Source organism: Petaurus breviceps, unplaced genomic scaffold, assembly GCF_028583685.1.
Source record: "Petaurus breviceps papuanus isolate PSGF00001 unplaced genomic scaffold, PetGlider_PUasm1.0 221, whole genome shotgun sequence".
In the NCBI taxonomy this organism is placed as follows: domain Eukaryota; kingdom Metazoa; phylum Chordata; class Mammalia; order Diprotodontia; family Petauridae; genus Petaurus; species Petaurus breviceps.
Window position 1 is genome coordinate 4028706 of NW_027185877.1, and position 15995 is coordinate 4044700.

The following is a 15995-nucleotide window of genomic DNA, read 5'->3' on the forward strand; positions in this document are numbered from 1 at the left end:
TTATTTAATGGAAGGCCTATAAAACAACTAAAAAACCCCAAATATGATTTATTTTTTTCCTCTTAGAAACCCTAGAAGGGAGGTGCTATTATTATCCCCATTTTACAGATGAGGAAACTGAGGCATAAAGAGATTAAGTCATTATTTAGGGTTAAATAGCTTGTAAAGGATCTGAAGCAGGATTTGAATTCAGGTTTTCATGACTTCAGGTCTGTCTATCACCTAGCTCCTTTTAAAAGAATTATTAAGGCTAATCTGACCATGCCCAGAGCCTGAATCAACAAAGTACAGTCAATTCACTCACATGATTTTCCCAAGGCTACATTCTCAGCTGTTTCAAGGGTAACCCCCTCTTTTGACTCTACTAGGAAATGACCAAGCCTAGAGACTGCTATTCTAACTTTATTATACATTTAATGAACACAGGAATTTTTTTCCTTGTCTTTTTTCCAATGGAGAATGAGAAGTGAGAGATAAAATTGTTTTAAAAATATGCAATTAAGAGGAGAAAAATAAACTTCTTGTCTTGCTTATTGGTGTCTCTTTAACCAGTAGTATCAAAGATAATTTTCTTATCTATTTCTTTCATTAGATACAAAAACTCTGGTATTACAAACACTAGTGAGTAAATCTAGGCTAGGGTTTCTTAATATTTTTTTTGTGTCATGAATTAGTCTGGTAAAGCCAATGTCTCCCTTTTCAGGATAATGTTTTTAAATACATAAAATAAAATATGTAGGTTTACAAAGAAAGCAAATTATATTCCAATAGTTTGTCTGTCTGTCTGTCTATCTATCTATCTATCTATCTATCTATCTATCTATCTATCTATCTATCTATCTATCCATCTAATTAATGATAGATTTTCATGGACCCTTGCTATAGGCCAATGTCGCTATATGGCTTCTCTCTCCTAGTGTAAGAGTATTAGTTGTAGCAGTGTGTCTGCTCATGTTTCTGGAACAAATTAATAGTTTTTCACAGTCTGTAACAATATCTCATCCAAGCCTCAGCAGCACTGTCTTCATTAATTTGGAGGACGGTGGCGAGTCAGCACTGTACAGCAGCAAAAAGACAGGATTCACAGAAGATTTGGATTCAAATCTCACCCCTGAGGCCTACTGATTTTATGACCATGGGCAAGTAGTTTAATCTCTGAGCCTTAGCTTTCTTATCTGGAAAATGTGAGTAATGATACTCAGATTACCTACTTTCTAGGGTTGTTTTGAGATAACAATGAGCTAATATTTGAAGCAACCATAATATGTTGTTTGTCCTCCGTTCTCAAAGAGGACTATGGTATCAGGAAGGTGATGCCATGACTTGCAACTGAATTGTATTTAAGTGAGGGAGGTTTGTGCAAAGTCATCAGCGGCACTTTCTCCTCCAGAGCCATGTGGTCCAGTGGTCAGACATAGATCAGGATGACTGGTGATGGCCCTGGATACAGTGGGAGATCTTGGCCTTTTTAATCTGAGGTTTCTCCCAGGTCTTACTTTGACTGAGGCAATGCCCATGATATAAACTGCAGAGTAATATATAACTACCCTTGATTATAAGCTCTTACTGGAGGGCAGAAAAGTTTTCTAAAGAATTTATGCCTCATCCAAGTAGTCCATGGATTTAAAAAGTTGAGAACCAATGTTCTAGGCTCCCCCATTGCATCAGAAAGTTTAAAATCAATAAAAGATGATCTATCAACAGGTATTTATTAAGGACCTACAGGTGCCAGGCATTGTTAGTTAATAACAGGGGATAAATTAAAAAATTAAGCATTACCTGTTCTCAGAAGGGTTACATTCTCTCTGGAAAGCCAACAATACATGAGTATATGTGAAATGAATATATACAGAATAAAAAAAAATCAATATATAGCAGCTAAATAAGTAAATAAAAGATAGAGGAGGAGGGCACTGGTAGTTGCATGAGAGGAAATCAGAAAAGACTGTATAAAGAAAGTGTTGCTTGAGCTGACTCTTGGTAGGTGAGGGATTCCATAAGGTAGAAGTGAAGAGAGAGTACATTCCAAATTTGGGGATGATTCTTAGAAAGGCATGGTGAATACAGATAGGTAGAGTACTGCATATAAGGAACTGAGAGAAGACCAGCATAGGTTACACAAAGTCTCTGGAGCTTTTTCAGACTTAGTGACAATTTGTCCTGAAATAGCATCTTAAGTGGAAATATTTAGATTTTTTAATAGCCCTAATTATAAAAATGTTTTAATAATTAATATTTTAATAGTATAGCATATGCCTGAGAATTTTGTTCCTTCCCTGGGTAGACTTCCTCATTTTTCTTTGAGTGAAAAGTGGTTCCAGCTATCTGGCCTTCTGCTGTGTTTAAAGGAAAATGGCATTCTACTTGAAAGAGCTCATGAATATCCCAGGACTTAATCACAGCAACTCGAAAAACATGAGTTCATGCTTTGCAAACCATCCATGACCCTAGCCTTATTTGAAAAAGAAATCAAAGTTTGTAAAATAAAGAAACATGATGAAAATCCTTGTCTGTTTCATTTAGAAAACACTATGAAGTATAGAATGGAAGATAAAAATCTTTCAGTATTTACCATTTCTTTTTTTAAAAAAATATTTTAAGCTTTGTACCACTGGGGATGATATATCAGGCAGTTTGGTCTGAATATGTTCCATGCTGGACTGTACAGATATCCAGCTAATGGCATGTACACTTATTTCCATTGTAACACCTCTCTTCTTGCAAGAGGGAATTTCAAGTGACAGACTAAAGCTGCTGGCCATCAATTTTGCAAAATCACATCTGCCAGATAGCCAAGATTTAGTTCAGAGACCAAAATTGATTAATATTCTAATTTGTTACTTGTAATTAGCATCACACTAAACCACACCTAGACCAAAGTGAGAATGTTTATAGAACCTATGTATTGAAAAGGATTCATTTTGATTCTATGTTTAAGTTTTCTTTGGTCATATTCCTTGAGTGTAAAAGATTCCAATTACATAGGCAGTGAAAGTTGCTCAGGATTTTAATTAGCCTAGGCCTTTGGGGACAGCTTCCCAGGCCTAGAATCAGGAATATCTGAGTTCAAATGCCACCTCACACACTTAAAAGTCATGCAATCTTGGACTAGTCATTTAACCTCTTTTGGCTTAAAATTTCATATCTGTAAATTAGGGATCACACAGACCCCAAACTCAGGGTTGTTGTGAGGATCTAATGAGACAAAATATATAAAGTACTTTGAAAATAGAAAAGCACTATAGGAATACTAGGTATTGTTATTTTTTTTTTTTTTTGCTTTTTGGAGGGCAATTGGGGTTAAGTGACTCTCCCAAGGTTGCACGGCTAGTTTTTGTTTAAGTGTCTGAGGCTGGAATTGAACTCAGGTCCTGTGAGGGCCAGTGCCACCTAGTCGCCCCTAACTATTGTTATTAAAATGTACATTCTTCACTATGCTTATTTACAATACATATTTATAATAATAACTTGACACAATGTTTTCGGGATCATCTGTATTCAGCTTCATCATCCCTTTCTCACATAATGACAGCAACATTATTTCCTCATTCAGGGATCAGTTTCCTGTAGGTCGTTCAGTTAGTCTCAGAAGAACAAGGTTGATAGATTAGATTGGTTAAATCCTTTGGGATTTCTTTTCTGCAATTTTGGGCAGGACCCTACCCAATTAGAAGACCCAACTTCTGTTTAGAGTGAACTCCAGAATCTAATCCTGGTACATGCTAGCTCTGAAGTGTCCATGGCCTTGTGCCCTTCCACTGCATCTAGGGGAACTCAGTTTATGAAGGAAAAAATCATCCGGAGTGGTTTGGGTAGAAATAGATTTTTTTTGTCCAGATTGTGGGAGGTGTCTGAGTTTCATGATCAAGTCACATTCTCAGTAGAAGGAATGAATGACTTTTCACTTGTCTCCTTATTAATAGGTCCTTCCCCTCATTAACTGTTCACCAATCAGGGCTGATTTGCACTTGTCAGAAGCACCTTTTTTTGTAAAGGCATTTAAATACTCAGAGATCTCCATGGTTCTGTTTTTGGTTATGGAGAGAAACCACTGACCATCAGTGTATTGATTATCAGCTAGTCTAACTAATAAATTGATTGTTAATTACGCAGAAACTCTATCTCTTGGGCTTTTCATTTATCTCACCACAATACCTATGTGAGAAGTATGTAGCCACTAGACTTCGTGAGTAGTTATTACAGGCGTCACTAATGCATACTCCAGTTGCAGTACAGAGGGTTCTCTAAGCATGGTAGCCCAATGCTCACAGATACAAACAGTACATTTCGGGAATGGTGACTATTGGTATTATGCTCATGCTCTTTGAAGCTTCTAGAGAAGAGCTATTAATAGTAAATATGCTTCCCTTCTCACCCTGCTAGGTTCTGAGGCCCCAGACAATAGTAGCAAGAGAGTAGACAGACCCAGAAGAACCATCATTTTTATCAGTGAACTACACATTGCACCTGTAGTAGGTCCAGGTTTCAATTTCACAAGATGCCCCTCCCAGGATTTATCCTTCACTTCTAATCTCATCACTATGTGGCTAACTCAAGCAAGGATCCCACCTCACTCAACCTCCTCTCCCTTGTGATTGGAAGGCTGGAGGGTTGAACTCCTCCCAAAGCTTTCTTTATGAAATTGGACTTTAAACTCATTCCCCTTGGCACCTGCAGCTTGTCCAGGTTCCAATTCCACAGCCCAGGATGCCCTCTGGTGTTGCTCCCCTTTCCAGACTTCTTTTGTGTGTTGTCTTCCCTCTTCAGATTGTAAACTCCTCCAGGGCAGGGACTATCTTATCCTTGTAGTTTTTTTTTCTTATTTATATCTTCAGTTTAGCACAATGCCTGGGGGCGCATAATAAAGGCTTATCAAACTGCTTAATGAACTGTAATACACATTGTTCCAGAAGGTCCAGAATTTTGAGTTGCCTCAGGCACATATACTCCCTTCTGATGCATCTCCATGTTATGGTTTTGTAAATTTGTGTCCACAGTGCCCCTTATGTGGTAAGTACTTGATAAATGCTTGTTGACTATTCACCACCAACTTCCAGTGAATTGGAGAGAGAGGAGCCCCAGGTTTACAGCTGGAATGTTAAGTTTTCCTTATTCTTGTATCTTGTATCTATGAAATGTTTCTGATTAAGAGTCAATTATACCTTAGCTGATTTATTAAATGATAGTGGGGAGCTAAGGAGCTATGTTGTTAGTAGTAAAATGGTAGTATAGTTTGCCCACAACAGGGTTACTTATAAATCCCTGAGGATGACTTAGAGCATTGGTGGCCACCGTGGAAGCCCCTGTCCCACCAGTAGGAGTAAAGGGAGGGGAAGAGAGAGAATGAGGATTTGAGTGCCACACCAACAATACATCCCATATATTAATCGAATTAATCACTAGAAATCCAACATTACCACAGTTGACAGGTGGTGCTCACCATTACTACAGCTTCTTGTATGGTGAAAACGGACCAAGGCCCTAAGTATTTTTTCTGTTTTTCATGTTAGCCCTTGGAAGAGTCTTCCAAAGAAGGCAGGATGTTCATTTGACCGGGGTCATCCATTTAATCTGATTCAGTTCACTGAGCATTTACTAAATGACTACACTGAATACTAACTATGCCACATGCTGGGACTTCAAAGACAAAAAACTAAACTATTCTTGCCTTCAGGAAATTTACATTCTATAGAGGTGATTGGGACCTCTTGTTCATTTGTTTCAGTCTGGTCTGACTCTTTGTGACCTCATTTGGGATTTTCTTGGCAAAGATACTAGTGTGGTTTGCCATTCCTTCTCTGGCTCATTTTACAGATGAGGAAACTGAGGCAAACAGGGTTAAGTGACTTGCCCAGGGTCACACAGCTAGTGAATGTCTGAGGTCATATTGAACTCACATCTTCCTGACTCCAGATCTGGCACTTTATCCACTGTGCCACTTAGCTGCCCATTGTCTCCTCATCTCCCATACAATAAATAACTTCAATGCATATATACTGGTAAAACTTTATAGAGCACAACTTGTACCCAATTGGCATTCAATGACAAAATCATCTCCAAAGTGTTTTCTTTCTTGTTATGTAGATGTGGCATTGAACAGAGAAATGTCAAAAACATTTCCTCAAGGTTAAACTGCCAATCAGCAAAGCAGCAGGGCAAAAGATGGCACAGAGGTCTCATGAGTCTCAATTCAGTGCTCTATCCACTAGACCAAGTTACCTCTATGTCTCCATTTAATTATTCATCTTCCTGCTGAGAATTCTAATTAGTGCCCAGAGTAGTGATGGGCTCTCTCAGATAAACTTGATTTTTTTTTCTTAAAAGGATATATATATATATCCTAGGACCCAGTAACTTTCCTTGGTCTAAAGGGCTTTGATGTTTAGCCTTAACATTCTATCATTAGAGGTTCCAGGGAAGAGTTATATTGGCAACTCTTTTGAAAATTTCAAATGTTTAAGTTATATGGCAACTCTAAGATGGGCATTATGGTATAATGAATAGATAAGTGGACCCAAAGTTAGGAAAGTGGGGGTTCAATCCCGCCTCTAACATATCTTGGCTGTGTGATTCTGGGTAAATTACTTACCTTCTCAGTATTCTTGGTAACTCAAGAACTCTAACTTGCAGAGAATTAGTAGAGAGAGATTCTCTATCCAGAAATTTGCTATACCAATAAAATGATACACTGTCTCTATTTCTAAGGCAATTCTAGAAGGAAAACTATAAACTCAAGCACATAACATAATTTTCTATGTAGTACAAAAGTTAAATATTTAATTTAAGCCACATTCACTAGAATTATTGCTATAGGTTATAAAAAGTTAAGGAAGAGATTTTTCAAAGACAACATAAGAAGGTGGTTTTAAAAATCATTACATTTGGAAATAGAAAATTAAGCAAGAAGAGACAAGTCTTACTGCTTAGAAAAGATAGTAGAATTTGAACAGAGAGAAAAAGTAAAACTAAACCACTATTAAGAAAACAAATTTTTATCATTATTGATGACAAGAAACAATTGTCCTAGAGACAACAAAAAGCCACTGGAAATTTTTGATCATCAGTTCATCAACCAAAAAGCAAAGCTTTAGAGTCATATTTCTGAAGTTGAGATCAAGACATTTAGTCATGAATGATTCTAAAAGTACAATCCCTCAAAACCTCAACTTAGTATTTTGGATGGAGTAAGGAACTGATAGATCTTAAATTATACATGAACTGGAAACATTATCATAAATGGGGTTCTTGCCCCTGCTTAAGTGACTTGACAGAATATACAAAAAGTTCCAATGATAATTAGTGTTTGATAGATTCAAAAGAAAGAACCACATTATTTTCCATTGATTGGCATGAATCTTGACCATCTACTTTTGTTATATTAAAAAACATAATACTCACATGGAATTTTATTCAACTCGTTCATAAATTTCTCCTTAATCTTAGAAAAAGCATCTTCCTTCCCTTCTCCTGGGGTGGCCGGTTCGGTGACATTATGTGGGAGCACAGGTGCAGCAGTTGTCACTGGGGGGGCTGCCAGGGCCTCATGGTGACTCTCACTCTCGCTCACCATTTTGGTTCCAGGTAAAGCTGTGGGGGCAGGGAAAAGAGCAAAGAAAAAAAATTTCAGAAAGCTTTAAAGTGATCTCACATCAAAGGTAAACCAAAGAAGAGAAACATCAGTAGGTGCATCTGCTTACTGGATAAATATTGTGTCATTAGCATATTACTTCATGTTGGTCCATGAAATATTTATTAAGCCACAGAAAAGGTAACATCAGATGTAATTATTACTTATTATTTCCCCCAACAAGGCTGAGTGTGAACTCTTTAAGAATTGTCATAAATCTCTCGTATATGCTTATCTCCTAACCTGTCTCCACAACAAACACACACACACACACACACACACAGTTGTTATTGGGGAAGAAAATAAATGCTTGTGTTTAAATACTGCTTGCACTCAGAGGACACCACGATGTTTACATCACCAATGATGATAAACCATGTCGCAAAAATGCCTCATAGGCTTATTCAAACCACAACAGGGTAATAGTATTAAGGTAAGAGTTCTCTAGGCACACTTGTACATTATTCAGAAACTAGGTTTTGACTCTCATTATTGATGGGAGTTTTCCTTTCAGTCACTTCCTCTGACATTTACTATAGAAAAAACTCTGCTAAATTATTAACTTGTCTTATCCGTGCATTTGTGAAGCCACCAGATCTGTAGTACAGTTGACTATACATTAAGGTACCTACAGAACTAATAACCAGAACTTTCAAATGTAGCTTTAGTTTTTTGCTTGCTTTCAAGATGTCAGGAAATATTTATTACTCCTGATGGCATGGAAAATGGAAGTGCACTTGTATTGTTGAGATTTTTTCCCTTCAAAGATGCAGAAATGTAGGCATGCCATTCATAGTTCAGAAAAATACACCCTGGAAATTCTGAAAGAACATTCAGCGGGAAGTGACAGGAAATGAGAATTGATCCTCATGTGTGAGAGCAAGACATGGCTCAGGGTTTGAACAGGCAGTTAAGAGATGTGGAGCCTACTCTTCAATGGCTTATTGTCTTACTGTGTGACTACAGATGAGTCAAGCTGTGGGGCTATAATGGTGAACACACTTTCAGGCAGGAACAAAAATTAGTGTTGGCAAGCCTGGGCAGTAGTATCTCCACAGTTCTTGCAAGAAATGCATCTAGCATATAAACTAACTCTGTCTCATCAAGAAATATAAACAGCTACCCTCTGAACCAAAGAAAGAAAAAGGGAATTTTACAAAAGTACCAACAACCTCAATTCTGAAACTTCACTATTCTATCAGCTGAAACAATTTCAAATGTAATAGTCTTCTGGCAGAATTAAGAGATAAGAGAATTTCAAAATCACTGAAACCCATAGTGAAATGTCATAGCTAGTGTTTTCTAGGAGAAAGAGATGACGATGTTTGCACATAACTGGTGGCTTGCTATATTGTAAGTGTGTAATTTTTTCTTATACTTCCAATATTGTATTTATCATCATTGAATTTTATCCTGTTTATTTCCATCTTCTGTTTGTCAAGGCTCTCTGGGAGGAAAAGTGTCATATCTCTGGCAAATATTAGAGTGAATAAAGAAATGGTAAAAATACTCATATAAAACATGTCTTAAAAATCCACAAAGTTTACATGATTTAATTTACAAACCATGAATATATTACTATTCATTGTTAACTTCTAGATCAAGAAGATAGTCCCAGGTCTATGTCATGAGGTTCTGCCATCTTTGGCAGTATAGTAGCTGGGGTGACCTCTCTCACTTGACCCCAGGCGATACTGAAATGGTCCCCATTGAGTTGGACATTGTATAGGTATGGTTTTCTACTTTCTTGAATGGGCCAAGACCTCACTGATTTAAAGCTGGTTCTTGCTGCCTCATGTCCTGGGTTGTGGACATAGCATTCAGTTCATCAGTGGAAGCAAAGGACCCCTCCATTCAAAATTAAGTTCCACCAGTAGAGTTTGGAGTGAGGAATAAGAAGGCATATAACCAGGAGCATGTGATCCAATCTTAACAGAATTAGTAGGCAGGGATTCAAATAGTTCTTTGACCTTGACCTTGGACTTCTTCCTTTCCTTTCAGTCTAAGAGTTTGAAAATAGTATTTTGGATTGTTCTCTACTTTTTCTTCAAATCTTGTTCTCTCCCTTTTTGGGGAAAGAAGGGCTACCAATTTCTCATCCAAGTAGAGATGGATAGAGGTTACTTTTCTGACATGCAGAAGCTTCCCCCACTATTTCTTTCTTCTTTCTGTCAGTCTTTCATTCCCTCTTCTCACTCTCTCTTTCCTTCTTTCCCCTCTCTCTCCTCCTTCCCCTCCCCTCCTCTCTCATTCCTTTCTCCTCTCCCCTCTCACTCCTTTCTCCCTCTCCCTCACTCCTTTCTTCCCTACCCTCTCTCTCCTCCCTCCTCCATCTCCTCCTCTTTCCTTCCTCTCTTTTTCCTTCCCTTTCCTCTTCTCTCCTCCACTCCCCCACTATCATTTTACAAATTCCTTCTGACTCATATTTTCTTCTTCTTCTGTGTCATCCCTTTGAAACACTTGTTTCATTCATTCTTTGAACAATTCATCTTTCCTATTGATCTGCTGAGTAATCTCTCCATCTCTTTTACCTTCTCCTCTAGGAGGGACTCTAGCCTATGTTTGGTGCCTATTTGGCTGTTACTTAGCACTGGCAGAAACACAAGCAGTTCATTCCATGGATGTCACTACAAGATGCCCCTAAGTTTCCAAAACTGCAAGAAACAGACTTCCTCTATTGTTTCAGTTTACTCAATTACTTTCCCTTCATATTTAGCAGATTCCTGCCAAAGCCCCAATGCAAACAGAATGTACCTTCAATTGTCACTTTTTTTTTCATGAGGAGGTTACACGTAGAAATACAATTTCCAGACAATTTTCCTCAATCATTTTTGTATTTTTTCTGCTTGATCAAACACTAAACATCTCTTACCTTTCTATATGCTTCAGTGTCCCCATCCCTAGTCAAAACACGAGTACTTACAATGATCTACTGCACGCTCAGCACTATAGAGGTTGAGATAAACACTGTTCTTAATGATTTTATGCCTTATTTGGAAAGACATGACTGGGGCACATGAAATATTTATTGTTAGCAAATGTTACAAGATGAAAAATAATTACACAGTAAAGACTAAGTGCTTTAGGAGTTAAGAAGAGAGGCTCTAGAAAAATCAGAGAGAATTCACAGAGTATCCAAGGTACTACAAACTGATTCTTTCTTTGGGCTCATATCACAGTCTCTATGTAATAAACATATTTGATGAGATTTTCTAGGATTTTATCAGTTATTACAACCAATAATACATATGCTTTCCTAAAAGACTATTTTATGGAGAACTCACACAGAGCAAGAGCTCACATGGTGGTCAGAAGAAATGATACAAGGACAATCTAAATATCTCTCTTAAAAACTTTGGAACTGACTGTGTGACATGGGAGACACTGGCACAGGATGACCCAGCATGGCATGCCCTCATCAGAGAAGGTACTATACTTATGAGCAGAGCAGAAGTGAAGTAGCTCAAAAGATATGAGATGACCAAATTTAGAGAAGCCACCCCACATACTTACATGGTCTATAGCATTCCCACCTTATATTGGTCTGATCTGCCATAGTCAGACGCATTGAACTTGACTCTAACATAGTCATGTCATTTTGGTCCTCTTTGATAACAAAAACAACCAGCAGCTAATAATGTTTTTCAAGGCAATAACTCACACACAAATATGAACACAAAAGCAAAGAATTGCAAAGTTGGAGATCCTTAGGAGGTCATCTAATATGACTCCTAAACTAACTGTAAATCCTGCCTCCAATATCCAGGACAAGTATTCATCCAGCTTTGAATATATAACACATATTCAGTGAAGTAAAAATTGAGTGCCCCAAATAAATATTTCAGAAACATCTCCCCATTCATTGTGACTTCTCTCTTCCCTCTCTCATCCAGAAGTTCCAATCTGGAAAGACATTTTTGCCTCAATGTGGATTCCTCCTAAGATATGACTTCCCCCAATTCTGTACCCTTGTTTCGGAATCTAACCTTCTAGGTGCCCAATGCTGGATAACTTAAATCAAAGTTCCAGGGCTTTCTCTGCATTGCATAGAAATAATGTTATGTTTCTGAATCACTTAATGCTATGGATAAAAATCACATTACTTCCAAGTCAGCAAAATACATTTTTATCTATTGACCACAAGGGACATTTCAAACTAATCTCCTGTTTTTTATCAGTTGTTTTCCTCTTCTTTAAAGCATATGAAATACCAAGAGACATGTAGCTGAAAACTGAAAGGGAAACTATTCATTTGCTCTGGTGCTTGCTCAAACATGATGCACAGCATTTAGCTTTATTAATTATATATTTGGGGGAAGTAATAGTATATTATGGGATTTTAAAAGGAAATCACATTCAAATCAAGAGTAAAATGCATCATTGACATTAAATTCAAGCTATAGTGCCTGGCTGTGGTATTCAGGCTCTGGGAGCTGAGTATTATTGGTTGTGAGGTAACAAATTATTTCTATGAGAGAAACGGAGTCTCCTAAAATGTGACAGAAAACAATGAAATTAATTTTGGGTTAATTACATTTGGAAAATAAGCTTGAAGAGCATGCATTCTTAAAGTATACTCAAGCAGTTTTCTGAGAACAGGAAAATAGTAATTCTTTAATATAAAATATAATCCTACAGATAAGAGGAATATTTGGCTGTCACTCCACTTAATTAAACTCTGACCCTTGTCATGAACTTTTACCCCTTACTTGACAAAGATAAAATCCTGACATTTTCTCCTATATGAGGAGAATATTGTGGGCTTACATGGTGAAACACTTTAATGTAATGTAAATAAAAAGAAGTATTTTTATAAATGTCAAAGGCTTATATAGATATTACAACAGAATCCAGAACAGATGCAAGAATTCTACAGACAAACATGGTATTGAGGAAGAGGTGCTGGTTTGGAAACCTGAGGACCTGGGTTTGAGGCCTCGTTTTCTAGCTGACCAACCTTGGGTAAGTTACCAATTTATGAGTCTCAATTTCCTAATCTGTAAAAGGAAAGTAAAGATACTGGCACTACTTAACTCATGAGCAGAAAATTCTGTGCCATCTATAAAAAATCATAAAAACATAAGAATCTAAGTTTAAATTGTACTCACACTTGGTATGGTAAGACACGAAAAAATATGTATATATACTTTATTATATATATATATATGTATATATATACACACACAGTTTCAATACCACTTGAAATTATAATCAGCAGTGCATCACACTGATAACAAAGGAAAAGTAATTGATGTCCTAATATTTTTACCTTAGTCCCTGATGCCAAAGAAGACTCATCATGAATTCAAATCTGGCCTTAGACCCTAGCTGTGAGACCCTGGGCAAATCACTTCAGCCTATTTACCTGAGTTCCCTCATCTGTGAAATGAACTAGAGAAGGAAATGACAAACCCTTCCAGTATCTTTCGCCAAGAACCCCCCCCCCCCCAAATGGTCATCATGAACAGTTATAAAGAGTGCTGATCTGCACTGGCAGAGGGAATTCTCATACCAAGAGTTCTTTATATCAGTGGAATCACAAGTCTAATTCAAAAAGGGAAACAAAAAAAGGTGTGGTAAATAGGCATAATTCTGCTAAAAATTTAACTAGTTTAATGAAGGAAAATCATCATAGGTTCCAATATAAAGCATTTGTGTGTGAGAAAGGAGAGGGAGAGGGTGGAAAGGGGGGGATAAAAGTGAAATCATAGGACTTTTCTTTCTTCCAGAATCAGGAAATCCAGAATTTTAGTTGCTATGGCAACCTCTCTCTATCCTTTCCCCTTTATGCTTCATGGCAGTTTTAAAATTATATATCCTATCCATAGATCTACAAATTGATAAGGATTTCCAAAGACAACAAGGCAGGGAATATTGTCGGATTAGGTGATGAAACCGTTTACTACAAAATACATGAATAGAATGATTTCTACATTTTAGGAGGCTATTTTGTCATGTTAACATCTGTAATTAAAGAGCAAAGAATGAATACAACCAACAGATGGAGGCAGTTAAAAATGATATTAAAAGCTCTTAATAAAGAAAATACTCTTGTGGAAGAAGAACAGAAATATTACCAAATAAATATATTAAGTTACACTATGAAAATTCCCTGAATTTGTCTGAAAAAAGTGTTAGCATATGTGAGCAAGGCCTTAGAATGTCTCATTCTGTTCCCTTATACTTTTCCATAACAGACTGTAAAAAATTCCTTAAACAAAAATGAGGGGCATTCAAAGCTACATTTAAAACAACATACAGGTAAACCTAAGGACCCCAAGGCAGCACTAAGTTTTAGTACCTCAAAAGGCCCCAGTAGATCTTCAAATGTATGGCTGTAGTTATAGTTGCTCCCCCATTTGAGACATAATTATTCTTGAAAGAGTTAGGGAAGAGGGTGTAGTCAAGATGGCAGAATAGAAACAGGACTTCTGCGGGGCTCTGGCTTCCACCTCCTCCAATTCATGTAAAAGGTGACTCTGAAGAAATTTTGGAGCTACAGAACCCACAAAATGACACAGAGAAGCTAACCTCCCGCTGAGGAGAGCCCAGCAGGCTGGCAGGAAGTGGCCAGAGCAGTGTCCTGGGAGCCAACACCAGCCCTGCAGGAGCCTGGGGTTTTAGCCTCAGGGCAGGCCTCCAGCTGGAGGGACTTCAAATAACCAGCAGCTGTGGTGGTTTCCAGAATTACCAACACATAGATGCTAAGGACAAAGTGAGAGGTCAGTGCAGTGTGGACTTTGGGATCCAGTAGTTTGGGAGTACTGCTGATCTTTGCCCCCGAGGCAAGAAGCAGCTGAGGGACAGCGGCCCTGCAGCCACAGCCATGTGGCAGCTTCAGCTCCTGGCCTGCAGACTGTAGGGGAACCAAGCAACCAGTCTGAGGAGTAATCACTTTTGCTTTAACCTGCTTGGATCTGGATTGTGGTCTAGGGTGGAGGTCCTGGGGTATGTGACCAGTTTGCCAGAGCATGTGGAGGCTTCAGAGAGGGCACCCAACTAATACCTTCGGCAGTGGGGAAAACCACAGCCATTGGGACAAAGCTCCCCTGTCTAGTACCAGAGTCCTACTGTGGCAAGAAGCACAAAAGTCAAGTAATTGAGTGGCAACATAAGCAAATGAGGGAAGCAAAGCAAGCAGAGCAACGCAACTTTACATTCCTATTTTGGGAACAAAAAGGATCACAGCATGGAACAGGAGGAAGACAGTGAAGTCAGAACTCCTGCACCAAAAGCTTCCAAGAAAAATACAAGCTGGTTACAGGCCACAGAGCAGCTTAAAAAGGCTTTTGAAAACCAAATAAAAGAAGTGGAGGAAAAATTGGGAAGAGAAATGAGAACAATGCAAGAAAATTATGAAATGAGAGTCAACAAACTGACTGAAGAAAATAGCACCTTAAAAATAGACTAACTCAAATGGCAAAAGAGGCTCAAAAAGGCAATGAGGAGAAGAATGCCTTAAAAAGCTAAATTTGCTAGATGGAAAAAGAATCTGAAAAGCTCACTGAAGAGAATCATTCCTTCAGAATTAGATTGGAGCAAATGGAAGCTAGTGACTTTATGAGAAATCAAGATACTATTAAACATTTCCAAACAAATTTAAAAATAGAAGGCAATGTGAAATATCTCATTGGGAAAACCACTGACCTGGAAAATAGATAAAGGAGAGATAATTTAAAAATTAATGGACTACCTGAAAGCCATGATCAAAACAAGAACCTAGAAATCATCCTTCAAGAAATTCTCAAGGAAAACTGCCCTGATGTTTTAGCACCAGAGGGCAAAATTGAGGTTGAAAGAATCCACAGATCACCTCCTGAAAAAGATGCCAAAAATAAAACTCTTAGGAATATTATAGCCAGGTTCTGGAATTCCCAGATGAAGGAGAAGATATTACAAGCAGCCAGGAAGAAACAATTTGAATATTGTGGAAACATAATCAGGATAACCCAGGATCTGGCAGCTTCTACACTGAGGGATCAAAGGACTTGGAATACGATATTCTGGAGGTCAGAGGAGCTGGGATTAAAACCAAGAATCACCTACCCAGCAAAACTGAGTATAATGTTTCAGGGGAAAATATGGTCATTCAGTGGAATAGAGGACTTTCAAGCATTTTTGATGAAAAAACCAGAGTTGAGCCGAAAATCTGACATTCAGATACAAGAAGCAAGAGAAGCATGAGAAGGTAAACAGGGAAAAAAATCATAAGGAACTTATCAAAGTTGAACTATTTACATCCCTACAAGGAAAAATGATAATTGTAACTGGTGAAACTTTTCTCAGTATGAGAATAGTTGAAGGGAATAGAAATGTGTGTGTATATATATATATATATATATATATATATATATATATATATATATAT

The 15995-nt window shown here is 37.7% G+C and overlaps 1 protein-coding gene across 4 annotated transcripts in view; it reads right to left on the bottom strand.

Moving 5' to 3' along the window:
- SYT1 (synaptotagmin 1) overlaps positions 1-15995 on the bottom strand; it is a 766356-nt gene that overhangs the window by 286510 nt on the left and 463851 nt on the right. For all 4 annotated transcript variants that reach the window (XM_069094803.1, XM_069094804.1, XM_069094805.1 and 1 more), the window contains one exon: positions 7399-7587. In XM_069094803.1, the coding sequence (XP_068950904.1) occupies positions 7399-7570 (172 nt within the window). In that variant the 5' untranslated portion in view covers positions 7571-7587. The remainder of the gene's footprint in view (positions 1-7398; positions 7588-15995) is intronic.